This window comes from Manacus candei, unplaced genomic scaffold, assembly GCF_025592945.1.
Source record: "Manacus candei isolate 608988 ecotype Guabito, Panama unplaced genomic scaffold, ASM2559294v1 h1tg000049l, whole genome shotgun sequence".
NCBI classification, from domain to species: domain Eukaryota; kingdom Metazoa; phylum Chordata; class Aves; order Passeriformes; family Pipridae; genus Manacus; species Manacus candei.
The window spans coordinates 16,380,756-16,398,001 of NW_026138097.1; the positions used below are offsets into that span (position 1 = coordinate 16,380,756).

Genomic DNA, 17,246 nt, shown 5'->3' on the forward strand with positions numbered 1-17,246 from the left:
AGAATCACCTATGGTTGCTCCTTTTTGATGTCAATTTTTCTCAAGCACATATCTGAGCAAATGGAGAAAAAAAATATGTAACAAGCTGGCATAAAACACTGACACATTCAAGACATCACATTTTCACGTACATTTATTCCTTCAGTGCACACTAAATTAAAATGCACTATTTTATTGTATTGAATAAGGTCAGTCATTACTACTACCAGAAAAGAAATTTCCTGTAGCCATAAATCGAGCACCTATGTGTCTGTCTAGTGTAAGGACAAGAAGCTTTTTCTTTTAGTGAAAGTGTGCAAAACATTGAATATTGTGTCACCATGCAGAAGTTAAAAAAATTAATAATTACCAGGATTTAATTATGCTGCATTACAAAGGAGCAGGAAGAAAGGAATTGAAGTGACCTAACCATGCGGCATGAAATTTACTCATAATTTAGTTCATAATAAGAATAAAATGATATTTGATAACATGTAATGGCAAGAAGATGCAGGGTTTTAATTGGACAAATACAAATGGAGCTATGCTCCCTCAAAAGCACATTCTCGTATTTCTCAGCCTGGCACAAAGGGCAGAAGTCACACAGGCGATTTAAATCAAGATCCCAATGTCTCCTCAGTCACTTGACAGATTTTTTGGTCTCACATTCCTTCATTATCCATACGTTTAGGATTCAATCCAAGATTAAGTGTCTCTTAATAGGACGGCATTCTGTCTTTCCACAATGCAGTTGTGTATTCCTCCTGCCCAGTCATGCATTGATTAAGATAATGAATAAATCATGCTCACAGACAAAGCAGCATTTAAGATTATCTCTACATGAAGATCTGCATGTGGCAACACTTGACCTTGCCACACCAAATACATTTTGTCTCACTGGCCCTGATAAATGTCCCTAAAAATGAACCAACAGCTGCACTCTGAATCCACTTACTAAGAGTAAGTCATTTCCATAACATTTTAAAAGTGCTGTGGAACTCAAAACTCAACCAATGGATCATGAATGATGAAAATGATGCCACTCATAGACATCTCAAAGAGAAAACCTAATGTCAGTCTCAGTCAGCCTCCAAGATGTAAACCTGCACCCCAAGCCAGGCAGTTTTAGGTACCAAAAAAAACCCCAACCCACTGTCTTCATGACAGAAGGCTCTTTATTGCATATCAAGAAGAATTGGTTTGGGGAGAAAAAGGCAAAAATCACTTGAAGCCACAAGCTTGCAGGTGCTCACCTTAACTTGTACATCCTTCCATTTTCAGTCCTCCAATTACAGCAAAGAAAGGTTATTTCTATTGTTTAGTTGTTTGTTTTACCTAATGAAAATGTTTCTGGAAGTAAAGGGAAAACAATTGAGATGTCTCTGAACCATAAAGAAAAAGTAACACTGCTACAAAGATACCTGTTATAATGAGACATATATTATCGGACTCGGACTTCTGCTTCTGTGGCAATAGAAATTCCTTTACTTTTAAGCACCTTATACTTCCCAAATACATCATCATCACTGGTCTACTCTGGTCTCCAGTCGGGAGGTCTGGAGACACACCATCTATAACGCTGTTGCTTCTTTTGAGAACGCACGCAGGATCACTCTCGAGGAGAAAAGACAATGCAGAAAGAACCATGTCCTGTCAATACCACCTAAGGAGTCTTTCTGCTGTGCCTTTTGCAACCGGACTTGTCTATCTCACATTGGCCTTTTTAGCCACCAGTGCACTTGTAGCAAGTGTGGGTAGAACCCTTCCCAAATCTTTGTTCGCAAAGCCTAGCCATGATGATGATTTCCCAAATACACTTGTAGATATTTTGCCCTTTTTTTTCCCTACACAATTAAAACATCACATTGAATAGACTTAACTGCTTTATTCTGAACAGCATTGTTGGATTTATTTTTTTTTAGCTGGATGACACAAAGTTCGAAAAAATATTTTACATAAAGTCTTTGCAATAAAAGATGCACCAGTGGTTTTCGAACTTTCTAGACCATGGACCACTATGAAAATCTCACAGACCTTCTGATGTCCTTCACTGTCAAATTTTCAACTAAAAATAACAAAGAATACAATTTGGGTCCTCAGACCAGTGAAGATCTATTTATTATGGCATGATTTATATACCACAACTGGGAAAATACTGAATACTACAATATGCACAACTAAGATAGACAACTGCAAAAGTGAAGTCAGTTCCACCTGAATTAGACAGGCCTTCTGTTCCTACCACTCAGCCAAACTGCAGGAACAGATTCGCCTCAGAATATTCTAGCAAAGTAATGCTGCTGCTCTTTTTCTTATCAAGGTGCCTCTGCTCCTGGACACCCTTCACTGCTCCTTGAGAGAAAGAGAGGCATCTCTAAGGCTCCTTGGGACTGATGCTTTGCTCACAACCCTATCCATGAGTGGTAGAGGGCTAAGAAGAGTACCTTTCCTTGGCCACTTAAACCTTCTAAAATATTTGTTCCTCAGTGCTCAGCTAATCATTGCTATTATGACTCCCAGTTTCATACACAAGTATTCTCAAACATACTGTAAAAGCTCCAAATCACTACATATAATAGGTTGATCTCTGGAACACTATAAGTTGATTTAAATTCCTTTACATGTGAGCATTAAAAAAGTGACTGAAGACAAGAAGGAGCTTTCCTTTGATACAGTGTCAGAGCAGAAGCACAGTGTCTAAAGCTGCAGTAGCATACAGAATTTTGGAGAAGTCAAACCTAAAGACACTTGTTTTGCAAGTGAAAACCTAGGATAGCACTTGATTTAACAAAAAAACAAAAACAAACAAAAAACTCCTGTAGATTATTGGTCAATCAAGTGTTCATACCTATCCCAAAGCATAAGGAAAAGGACAAAAGCAACTTTTTTTTTCTTTCTAACAATACAAAAGTATTATTGTCAAGGTATACAAACATGGGAAGATGAGGAAAGGAGTATGTATTTAGATGACAACCAGAAAAATCTCCTTTTATATTACCTAGATTAAAACTCTTTACATTTCAGGATATAAACACTAGAAGTTACTCTTCTTTTTTTTTTTTTTTTTTTTTGCATTTATATAGAATGCTTTGGAGGAGTAGTCCTTTGTAACTGGAATATTTACCATTTTTACATTGTATCCTAAAAAAAAGTTGTCGTTTCCACCATAAACATTTCAGTGGAGAATAAAGATCTATCCCTACTACTTCTAGCACAAACATGCATTTCTTCATCTAAACAATCTGGTATTGGCCTCCATTGGAACAAGGTTACCGAATTAGAGGAGCGATTCCTATGTTTTAGCATCTGTTCCCCTTAAAATTTATGTATAATTCAGTACAGACTATAAAACACCGTATGAAGCCTCCTTCCGATGTGTAAACATTTTTTTATATCAACTGAAAGCTGTTCATTGACTGCCATTGGGTTTATATTGGCTCCCTCTTCTGGCTGACATGCAAAAAGTGCAATTTATTGAGATTTTTTTTCTCTTTTCCATAAATTGTGGAACTGCATCAAAGACAATGGCATAGCAGAGAAATGATTTCTTTTATAATCCACCCAGGAAAGTTAGCCAGTTCAAATCTGACTACAGCAGTATCAAAATTGCCAATCCAAAACACTAAAAAAAGGGAAAAAACCATAATCCATAGAAAGGAAAAAAATCTAAACAACCATCAGAAGAAAAACAGGCACGCTGGAAGAGAATAATAAAAAAGAAAGACTGTTTGGGGGTACTGTTTAAGAAAAACAGTTCATTTTATGTTCAGATCTGAAGCAGATCTAGGAAGCTATTTTGGCTCTGGTTTTAACTATTTATATTAGTTCATTTCTAACTGTTTTATATATTACATTCAGGTAATAATTACCTAAAATATTTTTAAATATATTGAAAACATGTCTAAATAGATTTTCAAATGTTTTTGATAGCCAGTCCAAAGACACTTTTTAAAAGTTTATGAGAAATTTAAGCATGAATTATTCTAACTTTTAGCAACGAGTTAGTTTGGAAGATGTAATTTCTTTAGTACTTTAATATCTGCACTCAAACAAAGCCACAGAAAAGCATCAGTTACCTGCCCATCTTTAAATTATAGATTAACTTTCTCCTTAAAAAATAATCAACCAACCATCATGAAGCCAAAGAAACAAACAGCTCACAAATATCTCAGAATAAACACTGTAAATTTGCCAAACTCTGATTTGTTTTTCCAGCTCTTACTTCCACTGTGTTGACTTTACCTTTGATATGAAGAAGATTATACTGAATACAGGGCAGGAGTTTTAACCTAGTCTTGACTACAGCATGTAAAATTACTCTATTGGCCATAAGATGAAATGTACCCAGGACTTGTAGCTAAGAGCTAACAGTTCTTCCCTCGGTTCCAAAGATTCTGATCCTTGGTACTGTGGAAATTTCCTCTTCCCAGAGATTGCAGCCTGGTTATGAATGAAAAGTCTGAAGCAAGGGTAACAGGCCTTGACATTCACACGTTTCTGCTCAGTGGGTTGCAATTTAAACATGAGTACAAATAAATTATTATTAGAATATTTCTCTCATGTAGTATTACCTCTATTTAGTCTTTGTTCCGCTCAGGCAGTTCCTCCTGGAATTATTTAAATGTGGATTATTTTGAACAGGCAACCAGAATATAAAACACAGGAACAGTCCCCAGTGAAATTCCAGAATTACACATTCAGTTTTTTCCACGAGGCTCTTGTGATTATGACTGTAAAAAGTGTTACATATGGCAAGGCTCTATCAACATTTAAACATGAACTGAAGCAAAAAAGAATGCTTCAGATCATGCTCAGGTTTAGAATTTCTGCATGTTGCCCAATAAACAAGACTTTACGCATTGTACACCACACCACTATTCTTTCTTTATCAGTATAGAAAGTCCAATGGACTTTCATTCTTTAGAGAGACAGACACATTTTCCAGCACATAGCTAATTTCAAATCCATCAGCTACTAATGTTCTCCAATATTTCAATTGTTTTCTTGTTGAAAGAAAGAAGATAAAAAGAAACAAGCAATTTCCAGTGCAATGAATGAGATTGTTAAACATTGCATTTCTCTAGATAGAATATGACACTGAACATTTCTGTTACTCTGTTCCCAGTAATTAAAATCCTACTATTCCTATTATTAAATTTGTAGAATAGAAAGAAATAGTCTGTCATTAAGATTAAAATTCCTTAAGGGGTATATTCATTAACAAGGATTTCAATAATTAGATCAATCATACTTAAATTTGCAGAAATTTCATCCTGCAAGAATGTTGATGTTATAATTTTGTGGTAGATAAAACCTTTACATCTGAATGCCTGAATTTCTGCTCAAGTTAAAAAAAAAAAAGTCATGAACAAAAAACATTAAGAAATGGTATTTTCTTAGTATAGTATTATACATTTTTTCCATATACTCTGATTGTATTCGTAAGTAGGTCTATGGGAAAAGAACAGTAAATAAAGAAGACCAGATAAGTCTGTAAGATTTCCATTTCCTGGTTACCAAAGAAGCAGTTGCAGGCTGGATTCCACACCACACAGCTCACAGAACACCTGCAGAGGTAGGAATGTGTTTGTACTGGAGGAAGCAGTGGCCACATGAGGTGGGAAACACCAGTGCAGGCAGTGCAAACACATCCCATCACAGAGAAAAGCAGTGCTCTATGACTACCCTGGTTTTCCCTCAGGCATCCAAACCCATCAGGCTTCCCTGCCAAGCTTCTGTCACCCATTGGCAACCACATTAAGAACGGTCTACATCTCAGTATTATTAGAATAAGCTAGTTTTAGTTATAGAAATGTGAATTTGGCAGTATTGCTACAAGCGTACACAAATTATACAAATCAATTACTATTTGGAAAACAAACTGGCTTGTATTTACCACTGATCAATGATGCAGCAGAGTACTTAATGACACCCAGGCATTTGCAGAACATGCAAGCTGTGCAAACAAAATATATAAACTTAAGAATCTTGGACATCTACCTAGAGCTCTTTAGCTGATGCTTCTGGACTCTAATGAGTTTACTGTGTATGCATCACACACACATAAGGATTGGCTACAACAGAATCCTTCAATGCAGCTTTAGGATGAGCTGAAAAATGGAAAATTACCTTAAAAAATGACATTCATTTACAGTCAGTGCTATTAAAAGAAGAAAAAAGACAACAATAAAAATTGCACGTTGGATGTAGCTGTAACAACTCACATCCATGAGTCCTTCAAGTATAATTTGACAGGTTTTTGGTAAAGTGATCTCACCAGAAGAGAGCTGTGACAGAAATAGAATTGAATTGTGCAACTGAACAACTTATCCAAAGTCTCTGTCACCCCAACTAGAGCATTCTTACCTCATGACAGGAGAAGAGCCGAACTCCTTCCATCTGATGGAAGACTGGGTAGTGGGTGTTATCGATTGTATCTCGGCGGTAGACATCTCCCACTGCCAGAAAGGCATCTAGGCCAGAGTGTATCAAGTCCCACTGATGAGCTGATGTATGTGCTCTTAGCATGTGGTCACGATTCAAGTAATAGTTATCCTCTTTCCTTCTGCTGGCATGGTTTTGAGGGATAAGTAAACTATCAAAATTCTGCTGTACTGTAACCACTGGAGAAAGACCATCATAAACAGAAAAGAGTGGAGTCCCACGGCGTCCTATATAGTGTTTGTAGAAGTGGTCCTTCACCTGCTCCTTGATTAGCCACAGTGGGTGATGTTTTCTGTTGTGCAAGTTCTTCCCCACCTTGGAAAGAATCTTCTCTGTGACATTGCTGTAGTCATCCTGAGGATAAGTTTTACCAAGCAGTTCCACAGTATTTGAGCATGGTGCACTGGCAGCAAAATCTGAAGGTACAGACTTGGATGAAGAATGCCTTGAATGGGTGGGAATTCCTCTTACCTTTACTTTTGGTGATAAAGCTGTTTTAGAATATTTAGCTACTCTCATGAACTTCCACAGCATTGCCATTGTGAACTTTTTTATAATCTAGAGAAGTAAAAAAAGAATTAAAAAAAATTGAGTTAGGAACAGCAATCTTGCTGTAGGAATTGCTAGTATCTCAGGTATACATGAATCCAAATGTCTGCTAGATTAGTATGACCAAGTTTCTGTTATAAACCACTGTTTTGACTTCAGAGGAGGGAAAATACCCTTGTGATCAAATTTCAGCTAGGATATCTTATTCAATTATCAGGTTTCTGCATCACTGCATCAGTATTAATGACTCCAGAACTATCTTTAGCCCTGTTCGAGAAAATGCTCTTTACAGCTGAATAAACATCAGACCTTCTTTCAAACTGTATTTTTCATCCAGTTAAAATATGAGGCAATAACCAAACGTTACTTCCAAGAAACTCAAATTTAACAGTGGCCTTTGGCAGGCAGAACTTGCTTATAATAAACCCCCAAGCATTAACTTCTTGTTGTATCACCTCCCCCCATTAGCAGAAGCTGCAGAACGTTTCAGATCAACCTGATGTATGTGGCACACACTGCAATCACCACTAATTCTTACTTAACACCAAACGAAACCAGTTTAACCTTTCAAACTACTGAACCACTTTGAAAAAAAAAACAAACAAACAGATGGTTAGACCACAAGCCATTTATTTATATATAAACAGAACATTAAGTTCACATATGAGTATTGCACAAGATTCACAATAAAGGCCCCATATAGTCAGAACCAGTGTTAGCATTTTGGGGCAAGCACAAAATCCCTTTTTCCACATGTTCCCAGGAAGGCTATTTTCACAGCTTCCACCGTGTACTGGGCAGACAAGGTTGTCAGATATCAGGAAGGCAAATGAGGTGATGAGATTCTTAAAGTTGTCTGGACTGAAGTACTCATTTCCTATCAAAGGGCCTTCTTTACACATCCTCCCTGTTTACAAATGGGCTTTGTGTTTCATGCATACACAGCTGCATTACTCTGCAGCATTCAAAGAGAGACATTTCTTGAAAATCTATAGTTGAGCTTCAGAAATATTAGCATAAATTCCAGTAAAATAATTAAAGCATTACAATTTGCTTATTACCGAATGGGAAAACAGAGGTATTAGAAGTTAAGTCACTGGGTAGACATCTGCTCCAAACAAACTGGCTTGTATTTCCCTATGAACTAAGAAATAGAGGGCCAGAGGTTTCCTGGGTGAGAGTTTTCTGTGAAAGTCATCTTAAAGAACTGGGGGAAGACAAGACATTAACAATGAATACAGCACACTTTTCAAGAGATTCCTTTCCATCTTTATGCCAGGATTACAATCTGGCTTACTTTCCACAGGAACATAAGAGAAACAAATGTAAATAAAGAACAAGCAAGCTAAGATTATTTTTCATATTGTCGCACTTTAAAATATGTATGCAAATAGAATAAACACACAGCAGAATATAGAGTCAAAAAAACCCAAATCTCTAAAAGACAATGGGTATGTTCACATTTGGTCTCCTTTCTTCTGTCTTATGCCTAGATGTTCTCTATGAGTCTGTTTCATGCAGTAATTGTATTTCAACCAATTAAAATAAAGGCAAGTCAGGTAGACAGAAATTAAATTTGGCAGGCAGCATAATACTTGGTTTAATCCTTTTTCTGGTCAAGTATCTTCAGAAGTAAAGAGTAGCTGCAACTTTTATCTAGTTTTGAAACCTTTAAGAAGGACTGCCTTTAGCAGGGGGGGCAGTTAAGAGTTTACAAAACTATTTCACCAAATTAGTTATTGACCATTACTGAGAAAGTTCACCCATAAATGAATTCACACAGACACAGAAACTCCTCTGACACAGGCTAAACAAGGGACAGTCTTACATTCTGAGAAGAGGCTCCATTTTTCCAAAACATACGTTCTCCTTCATGGAAAGAAAATTCTCATTTTTAAACAGCTGCTTGAAATATCCAGTTCTAATCAGATAATGAATTCAGCTTCCCTTAAGTAAATATCACCATCTGCCCATACATTTATTTTTCTAAAAAATTCAATTCAAAACTTACACATAACTGTAATGTACAAAAAACTCTCTTGACTTTATTGTAATTCTCGTGATGTTTGCTGGTTTCCTAAGTATCATTCCTCTGAGAATCAGACAACCATATGAGAAGTTGAACTTTCACAGAAAGAGTTCTCATGATTATAAATCTATGGAAAGAGAAATTAGAACGTGATCCATAAGTGTTGGGGAGGGGGGATTTTTATTTGTTCGTCTGTTTATTTTAAGACTCATTATTTATCAGGGAGACTCTAATGTATACATCTCTAAGGGCCTATCTGATATTTCAGTATTTGTAATGAGCAACATTTTGGTATCAGTTCCTGATAGTTCAGAAACACTAATTTTTCTGAGCAAGTGAAACATACTCCTCACAAACCTGTACGGAAGAAAAACCTACAGAAGAAGTTGTATCAGAGTTTTCATCCTAACATTATGCTTGTGCCTTAGATAGTTAAATGGCATTATTACCTGTACTATTATTCCAATCTGAAGCAAAATCTACTGTGAGCAGTAAGGAAAAAAAGTTACAGTTATCCAATGTTTTCTGATGAGTTATCCAACGTCCAAGTACTGCAAACAACAGCAAACATGCACTAAAGGAGTCACTGACATGGTATCATAGAGAGCACCAGCAACACTGAAGTCCTTCACCAACACTCTGCTGCTTTCCTCTCTCACCACAGACCCATGTATTCTTTTTCCAGGACTTTTTACAGAAAGATGGTATTGGACTAGTCCAACTCATAACTTACATTTGGGGAGAGAAGCCACAGAGAAGAAAGAAAATAAAACATGTTTACACTCTGTACACCGTACACAAAATATTCAAATCAAAATAATATTTACCAAGGTGGAGACCAATACAGGAAAATAAAGACCTCTTTTTATCTTTCTCATACCAATACATACCCAGAGTTAAGAACACATTAATTACTTATGTTCACTTAATAACAAATAGACAGTTATTTAAGTCTATTTATTTCTGTCTACAGTTACCTAAACATCTACAAAAAACCAGTTTAAATTTATAATTTTCTTTCTTTATTTCCACCATGCTTATTATTTGGCAGTGAAACAAAACTGGTTTCTGTGCACACTGACAAAACCTGAATCCCACAGAAAGGACTGCCAGCCAGCTAACAAGCACAGCGAGCCAAACAGCAGCTGCAGGTCCTGTAGCTGAAAACAAGTACATAAACGAGAAATAAACATTGAACAATCACCACTAGCATCTACAATCCAAGGATGGTAAAGCACTCCACCAGCATTACCAGTGGGTCACGCATTCGGAGCCTGACAGTGGCTCCAACTCACAGCTGGGAGCTGAGGCAGGGCTTTGGAAGCAGGTTGTCCTGCCAGCAGCTCCTGGTGGGGCTTCTCAAAGCACTGCAGGTGGACATGCAAGCACCAAGCCCATGATCTCCTATTACACAGATACTTACCCAGACACTGCCACCAACACATTCCAGGGTCCCTCAGCAGCTCATCTGAAGCTCCATGGGCCTCAAGTCCCTCAATCTCCATACCGAGATGTGTAATACAAGTGCAGGAACTCAGAGCTTTGAGAGGGATGATATCATACATTATGTTGTGGCAATACATTTGGAACTATGCCTGCACATGGGTATAAGCTTTAGAGCAGCTTCAAGGCAGACCAGAGGGCAGGAGGTAGCACCCATGCCACCCAGGGATGAAGGAATCAGAACAACTCTGTCCATGCTGTGCATAGACCAAGCACAGATGTGACCGCACTTGCCAATGTCAGTCCTCTACCACAGACCCTGTGACATATCTACAGCAGTTTCACTTGATGGACAAGGTTCCTTCATCCCCCACAGAAAACCAACCACCCCCATGCAGCAGCTCAGCAGACAGTACACATGCTGAAGCACACCACAGTCAAGAACTTAACAACAGGGAAATGGCACACAGAGTACATCAGACAAAAAATATCATGATTTTGGAGCACATGCAAAAGGCAGTTTGATGTGATAAGGGATCATACTGCTGTACTGTTACAGTATGTCCTTTCATGTTTAAATCCAGGTTTCCATGTCACACTGCAGCAAGGATTAAGACAGCATTATCACAGTTGCAGTGGTATTTGTCACAATTCTCCTCTACTCAACTGAAGTTTAGGAAAGAATCATAGACTTGGTGAAATTGTCTTGAAAAAGGAGGACAAAAGAGGGGTAGTTTAGCAGCTCACAATGAAAAGAATAAGGGCTGTGCACCAGCGTTGTTTTATTCACTCACCTCTCACAGAGAAGTGGAAGAGAAAGAATGTTCCTGTTTGAGCAAACTAGAGGCACAGTGAACCAAATGGGGCTGCTTTCATGGTCATTTGCTAGGTATTATTGTCCATGAGCCAAGGGCAGCCTCACTCTTGCTGACTGTTTTTCTCTATGCCCTGTGCTTTTTACAGCTTATGGCTGCAGAAACACAGATGGGCTACTGCATACATAAACTCAAGTACATGACGGGTTTGAAACCAAAATTCTATGAAGATGAGAGTCTGTCTCCTATCCAAGAATAGCTAATTAATGCAAGACTCTGAAGTGCCATGGAAAATGTTAGAAAAGTTGGGCTGCCACCATTTTGTGATGTGACAGCTTTTATCTACCGTATGTGTGGGGAGGGGAGTTCAACCAACATAGCATATGTTAAAACAAAAACTATAAACATATGTTAGGCTGCTAAAATTGGACATTTACCAGTCTGCTTAGCAATTTAGCTAAGCATTGAATTTTAGTTTTGAAAACTATGCAGGCTTACAGCAGCAAATATCATTGTATTGCCATGACCATATCTATATAGCATAGGATATAACATAAATTATTTTGCATGCAATACTAATAACAAGCTCAGATTTTTTTCTTGCTCATTTTAAAATGCTGATATACTGTTGCACACTAGAACAGACTTTCAGTGTTACCAAGCATGCTGAATTTATGTAACACACACAGACCTCTGAAATAGTCTTACAGTTAACTTAGAATGGATGCATTGTAGAACCTGACCTTCCCAGGGCAGAACATTATTAGATGCCCCTGATGATGGCTGAACAACCAACCGAATAAAATGCTGCAAGCACTACCAAGCATTGGCAAGATAACATAGCCTTCAACTATTTGGCTCTTAATTTTTTCATATACTTGGAGCTCATCTAGTTAATAATCTGTCAGCAAGTTCCATGAAACATAGAGAATAACTTACTTTTTTTATTTTGTTATTTCTCTTAACTGAAGCAAAAATGTTTCATAAGTTGGCTGGCTGACTGCACTGTAATGGTGATACATTAATCATGATGTCACCTTCGGCAACATTTTGCGGCTTGCAATATCGAGAAAGAAAACTAAAAAAACCTTTCTGGGATAAGGCATGACCCTGCTTTCTCTCAGTGCTACATATAAGAACTTCTTAAATATGAAATAAAAGGTATTAGCAACCATGCTCCTTTTACACTAATCCAGAAGATGCCTATTGCCTGAACAAAAGCCAGCATTTCATGGCCTGTCTTACATACATGAGCACGTGAAGGCAAGCACAGAAAATGTGGTCCTTACTTCTGAGGCCCACCTTCAAACACCTTTACCATTCTTTAGGACTGCAAGATTGGCTAAGTCAGTCATAGTGAGCAGCAAGTTTTTGGAGAAAGGAACACACATCTAGGCAAGCACCAGTTTTTAAACTTTTTGAATCATCCCTTGATTCCACTCACCATTCAGTTTCAGGTTGGATATTGCATATGATGACAAATATCATCCACTGCAACAAGTTTCAGTTCCCCATGCGGTCTCCCAAAGGCTCTAGTTCCCCTGATAAACAGTGTCACTCCAGGATTGTTCAGATTTATTCATAAGTTTCCCACTTACTAAAAGGATAATGCTTCCCGATATATGATTCAAGACAAGAAAAATGCATTTCAGTAGCCAAAACACTTGCAAACTCTGTAGTTGTGCTGTCAAGCTGGTATTAGACTGTTTCAAAGACTGCCATAACCAGGTTTCAAGACAACCTGCAGTGCATGTGGTTTAAGCAGTTCAGAAGTAGAATATCCACACACTGGAATTTGTGATCAGCAAGCTAATCAGGTACATCAAATTGCTAGTCAGACAGTATACAATTTTTCAAAAGAGAAAAGTATACAGCATAATTGACAATAGAAGTTAACAAATTCAAATGTCTGGGGGGATGGAACGACACCAAACTCCCTAATATGCAAAATTGAGAAGTTTAAGGTGAACCGTCTAATCATACTATTTGCAGTTAGACAGAAAAAAAAACCAGATGAATAAAAGCAAATCAAGCAAATTCAGAGGAAATGCAATGATTTCATTATCGTTGAAAAAAACATTATATATATGCATGACAGTAGATTAAATTAAGGAAAATCACCCCTGCTCAGAAACAATATCTGGTTTTCTCTCATTTATACATCAATTATTTCTTGATTTATTTTTGCACAAATTAAAACAGACTCTGTCATTTACTGAAGAAATGGCAATAAGGCCCTTTAGTGATAGCTTTCAATAGTGTGCCATCTATGACTAAGGTACACAATACTACTGAAAATAAAGCAGCTGTGAACCTGAGCTCCTGCTGACATACCTGTGTTCTCCCCTTTCTCCACAAGGACACAAAACAGCTAATAGTCGATTCCATATTTTAAGGGAAAATCCTCATTATCCAAACACATTTTGAATATATTATATTGCAAATTACAGACTGTGAAAAGGCAATGCACAAATCATTCTTAAATATTCTCAAATGTGTCTCCTGCTTTTAAATATATCCATTTCTCATGGAATGCAATCTGAAAAAACACTACCTTTGGCTGCTGAGGGAATATTCTTTTTCCAATACCTTGAAAATGTTGCCAAACAGCTTTCTGCGTTAGAAGACATATTGTAAATAACTGTCAGATGAAAGGGACAGACTTTCAAATACCTATAAAATCCTCACTGTAGTCAAGACTTGACCACTACCTCTGCTGTCTGCTTTTTATCTTCAATATCTGCAACTCAATTATCTGTATTTTTCTACAGAGGTATATTCCAACAAGAATTTTACTCCTACAGAATTTCATATGAGTACAAATAAATTTGTTTAGAAATTAAATATTAGCTGTATTTATGTGTACTGGTGTACTTTCTTAGTTCTCATGGATTAACTACACTATTTGGGCATAATTGAACAATAGAGACCTTATCCTGCCTTAACAAGAGGAGAGAGCAATAACTTTTATGAAGTCAGTTATTAAATACCAAGAATTGGATCTGTAGACTCAGTAACAGTGCAAAGGACAGTCAAGGAAGTTTAAGTAATTAATTTCAAGCCTTAATAATTTCTATTATGGTAATGCAAAATACTACACCATAAAACAAAAACTAGGCAGTCTGGGGGGCCATATGTGTGGTGCACACTGCATCCCTTAAACAGCAGAACCTCCTGAACCTCAGCCCTGCTTCTCACACAGAGAAAGTCACCTCTGGGTGTGTTACCACGTGTTGGTGATCTCTGTGGGGTGAAGCAACACACTGCAATACACTGCAGAAAAGTATAAAGCTATAAGTATATGCTTTAGTTCTACAATTGCAGGCAGAATGGCTCAACCACTCAAGCACAGCCACCAGAAGGGCTGGATCCTTCCCAGCAATGGCAACAGCAGCCCAGCCCTTTGGAGGTGCCTGTGGCAGACAAAGAAGATATCCTTCAACTCAGAAGGTGTTATGCACCAATCAAATAATGATTGCCTGCCTCCTCCAAGGAAACGGTAGAAAGAAACTCAGCAACATCTTATACACCCAGATACAATGCACATGCTACCCAATGGGCTACATTTAAACTTCAGCTGCAAAATATTCAACACGCCCAACAACCAAAGTTTCTGATGCCTCAGAAACAAACCCAGTCCACTCAATAGTAAGAAAACAGAATGACTGAGACACGTCGTGCCAGAGGAGGCAGCTAACATGAATCACTCAGTTCATCCACAAATGAGAAAAAGTCTTCAGTTTTACCTGCTGTTTCCCTGCAGTAATGATTCTCCGTCCGTTCTTCAGGAGAACTAGGGAAATCCATGACTTACCACAGATCTCCAGATGCCCTCCTTAGTAATACCTTAGCCAACACACTGTAGTTTAAAAGAATAATTTAAGTATTATTATGAAATAAAAAATATAATTAATATTTTAGATCAGGGAGTTATTTCATGGTTGTAATATGTATGCAATCAATATTTAAATTGAACAAGCCTTTTTTATGATGTTTCAACCCTAAATAGCAGCAGGAGTATTGTAAGTTTTCTGTCACATCAATTTCCTGTCACATCAACCTTTAAAGAGATCAGTTTCACAAATTTGCTATGATCTTGAGCCAAAATATCACCAGTGTTCCACACCTCAGACCTAGCTGTGATGTGAACTTGATCTCAACTCAAACTCTGACTCAGCTTGACTATCATTCCTTGGTGTGTCTCTGTTATAGAAATAATGAAAGTGTGAACAGACAGAGCCTTTATCAGGACTATGCATTTTTCAACAGCATATTTCAACAAAAAAAGAAAGACAGACACAAATATCTCTACGGATTTTACTTCAGAATCAATAAGTCTCACAGATTTTAGTAGGGATAAAGAATAGAATATGCAGATGCTCACAGTGGAAACTCCACTGCAGTCCAAGACCTCCTAGTTAGAAAATGTATGGTCATGTGTGTACAAATAAGTCATCCCTAGTTTGAACTGCATCTTCATTTATCTGTTATGGGCTCTGACAAAGCATTTAAGGAAAAGATTAGAAGGCTTCTAAGGAAGGCACTACATTTACCTGCCTGGGGCATACCATTTCTCTGAGGCTGGTAGGAACAGAGCTGAAATATTAATGACTAAGCCATTTGTCAAGAAAATTATGCAATAAACCTTGGCAGCCACACAAAGAGGCTAATAATAAGATGCCAAGCTAGGGTAGTACAAACTAAGCACTTAAAAGAGAAAAGGGGAAGGAAAAAAAAATCCCTTTCATTTGCTTGTCCATACTCATAAGCTTTGGAAGAAAACAGTAAGTTAATGAATGGGAATATTTAAATATAAAAATTCATCAGATTCAGAATTAGTAATAACAGATACTAACTTCTGAAAGAGACTGTGAGCTGCTCTAAGTCTAGAATTCATGTTTTCAAATCTTGATTCATTCAAGACGTTTATTCTAGTGATGTTCTTTGCAAACAAATTGCTTACCATGTAATATGGGAGCTAAAAGGTGGCAACACAGAAGCCACTTTATTGAAAATTCACATAAACAAATGAAAAAACCCCCAATTCCAATAAATCAAATAAACCAAAACCAACAAAGAGAAAGATACACAAGACCAAACACATACACTCTTCTTGAGGTTTCCTCACAAATCACAGTGAAGAAAAACAAAGGCAAAATTTGACCACTCTGTCAAATCACATGTTAAAATCTATACTCCCTAAACAGACTAAAGATCTAAATAAGTTCTCTGAGTTTCCAAGTCTCATTTCTTCATAACAGGAACTTGCAAAACAAAAGGATTAAAAAAGTTTCCATCAGACTCCATGTTTTATATTTATTCATAAATTTTCATATAATTTTAATATAAGTATGTTTTAGGGTCAGGCATACTATAATTTTATATAGCATTCTTTATATAATAAATTTGAAGGGTTAGTTTTTAAAGGGACATAACTAATTTTTACTGTAAGCAAATTTGAAAACCATGCAAAGCATCATCGTATATTAAAAAGTAATCTAAAATTTTCGTTAAAAAGAAGATGGTCCTATTAGCAAATAAAGCAAAGTAATAATGTATGATGGTTTACCAAAACACAGCCATAGTCACTTTGCCAAATGTTAAATATGTCCAACAATGTGACCCATGGATTCAATCACCACTGACACCAATTGGACACACTGACATATATCCAGAACAGTGTTATGCAGAAGCATTTAGACTTTCATTAAGCAGCACTCTGCTCTTCCAAACCATATCTCTACATTGGATTTCAAAGTGCTTTTCAGCCATTAACCAATTAAGCTCTACAATACCCTCATGGGAAAAGCATTGCATTATTTATATCCATTAGTCCAGCAGCTCCCAAGTCAAAAGCACTGTACGTGAATACGTTGGTGTGGGTTTTTTCCAAATTGTTTTGATTACATTGTCATTTTTCCCCATGTTCAGAATTTTTTTGTTGTTTGCAATATCATTTTATCAACATTTTAGCATGTATAATGGCT

At 37.1% G+C, this 17,246-nt stretch overlaps 1 protein-coding gene across 7 annotated transcripts in view; it reads right to left on the bottom strand.

Moving 5' to 3' along the window:
- Positions 1 to 17,246, bottom strand: part of FARS2 (phenylalanyl-tRNA synthetase 2, mitochondrial) — a 233,522-nt gene that overhangs the window by 172,948 nt on the left and 43,328 nt on the right. For 5 of the 7 annotated variants that reach the window (XM_051799088.1, XM_051799083.1, XM_051799084.1 and 2 more), the window contains one exon: positions 6,346 to 6,981. In XM_051799088.1, coding sequence (XP_051655048.1) covers positions 6,346 to 6,981 — 636 coding nt within the window. Of the gene's footprint in view, positions 1 to 6,345; positions 6,982 to 10,424; positions 10,542 to 17,246 lie in introns of those variants that run through there. The other 2 variants (XM_051799089.1, XM_051799087.1) reach the window with 2 other exon arrangements.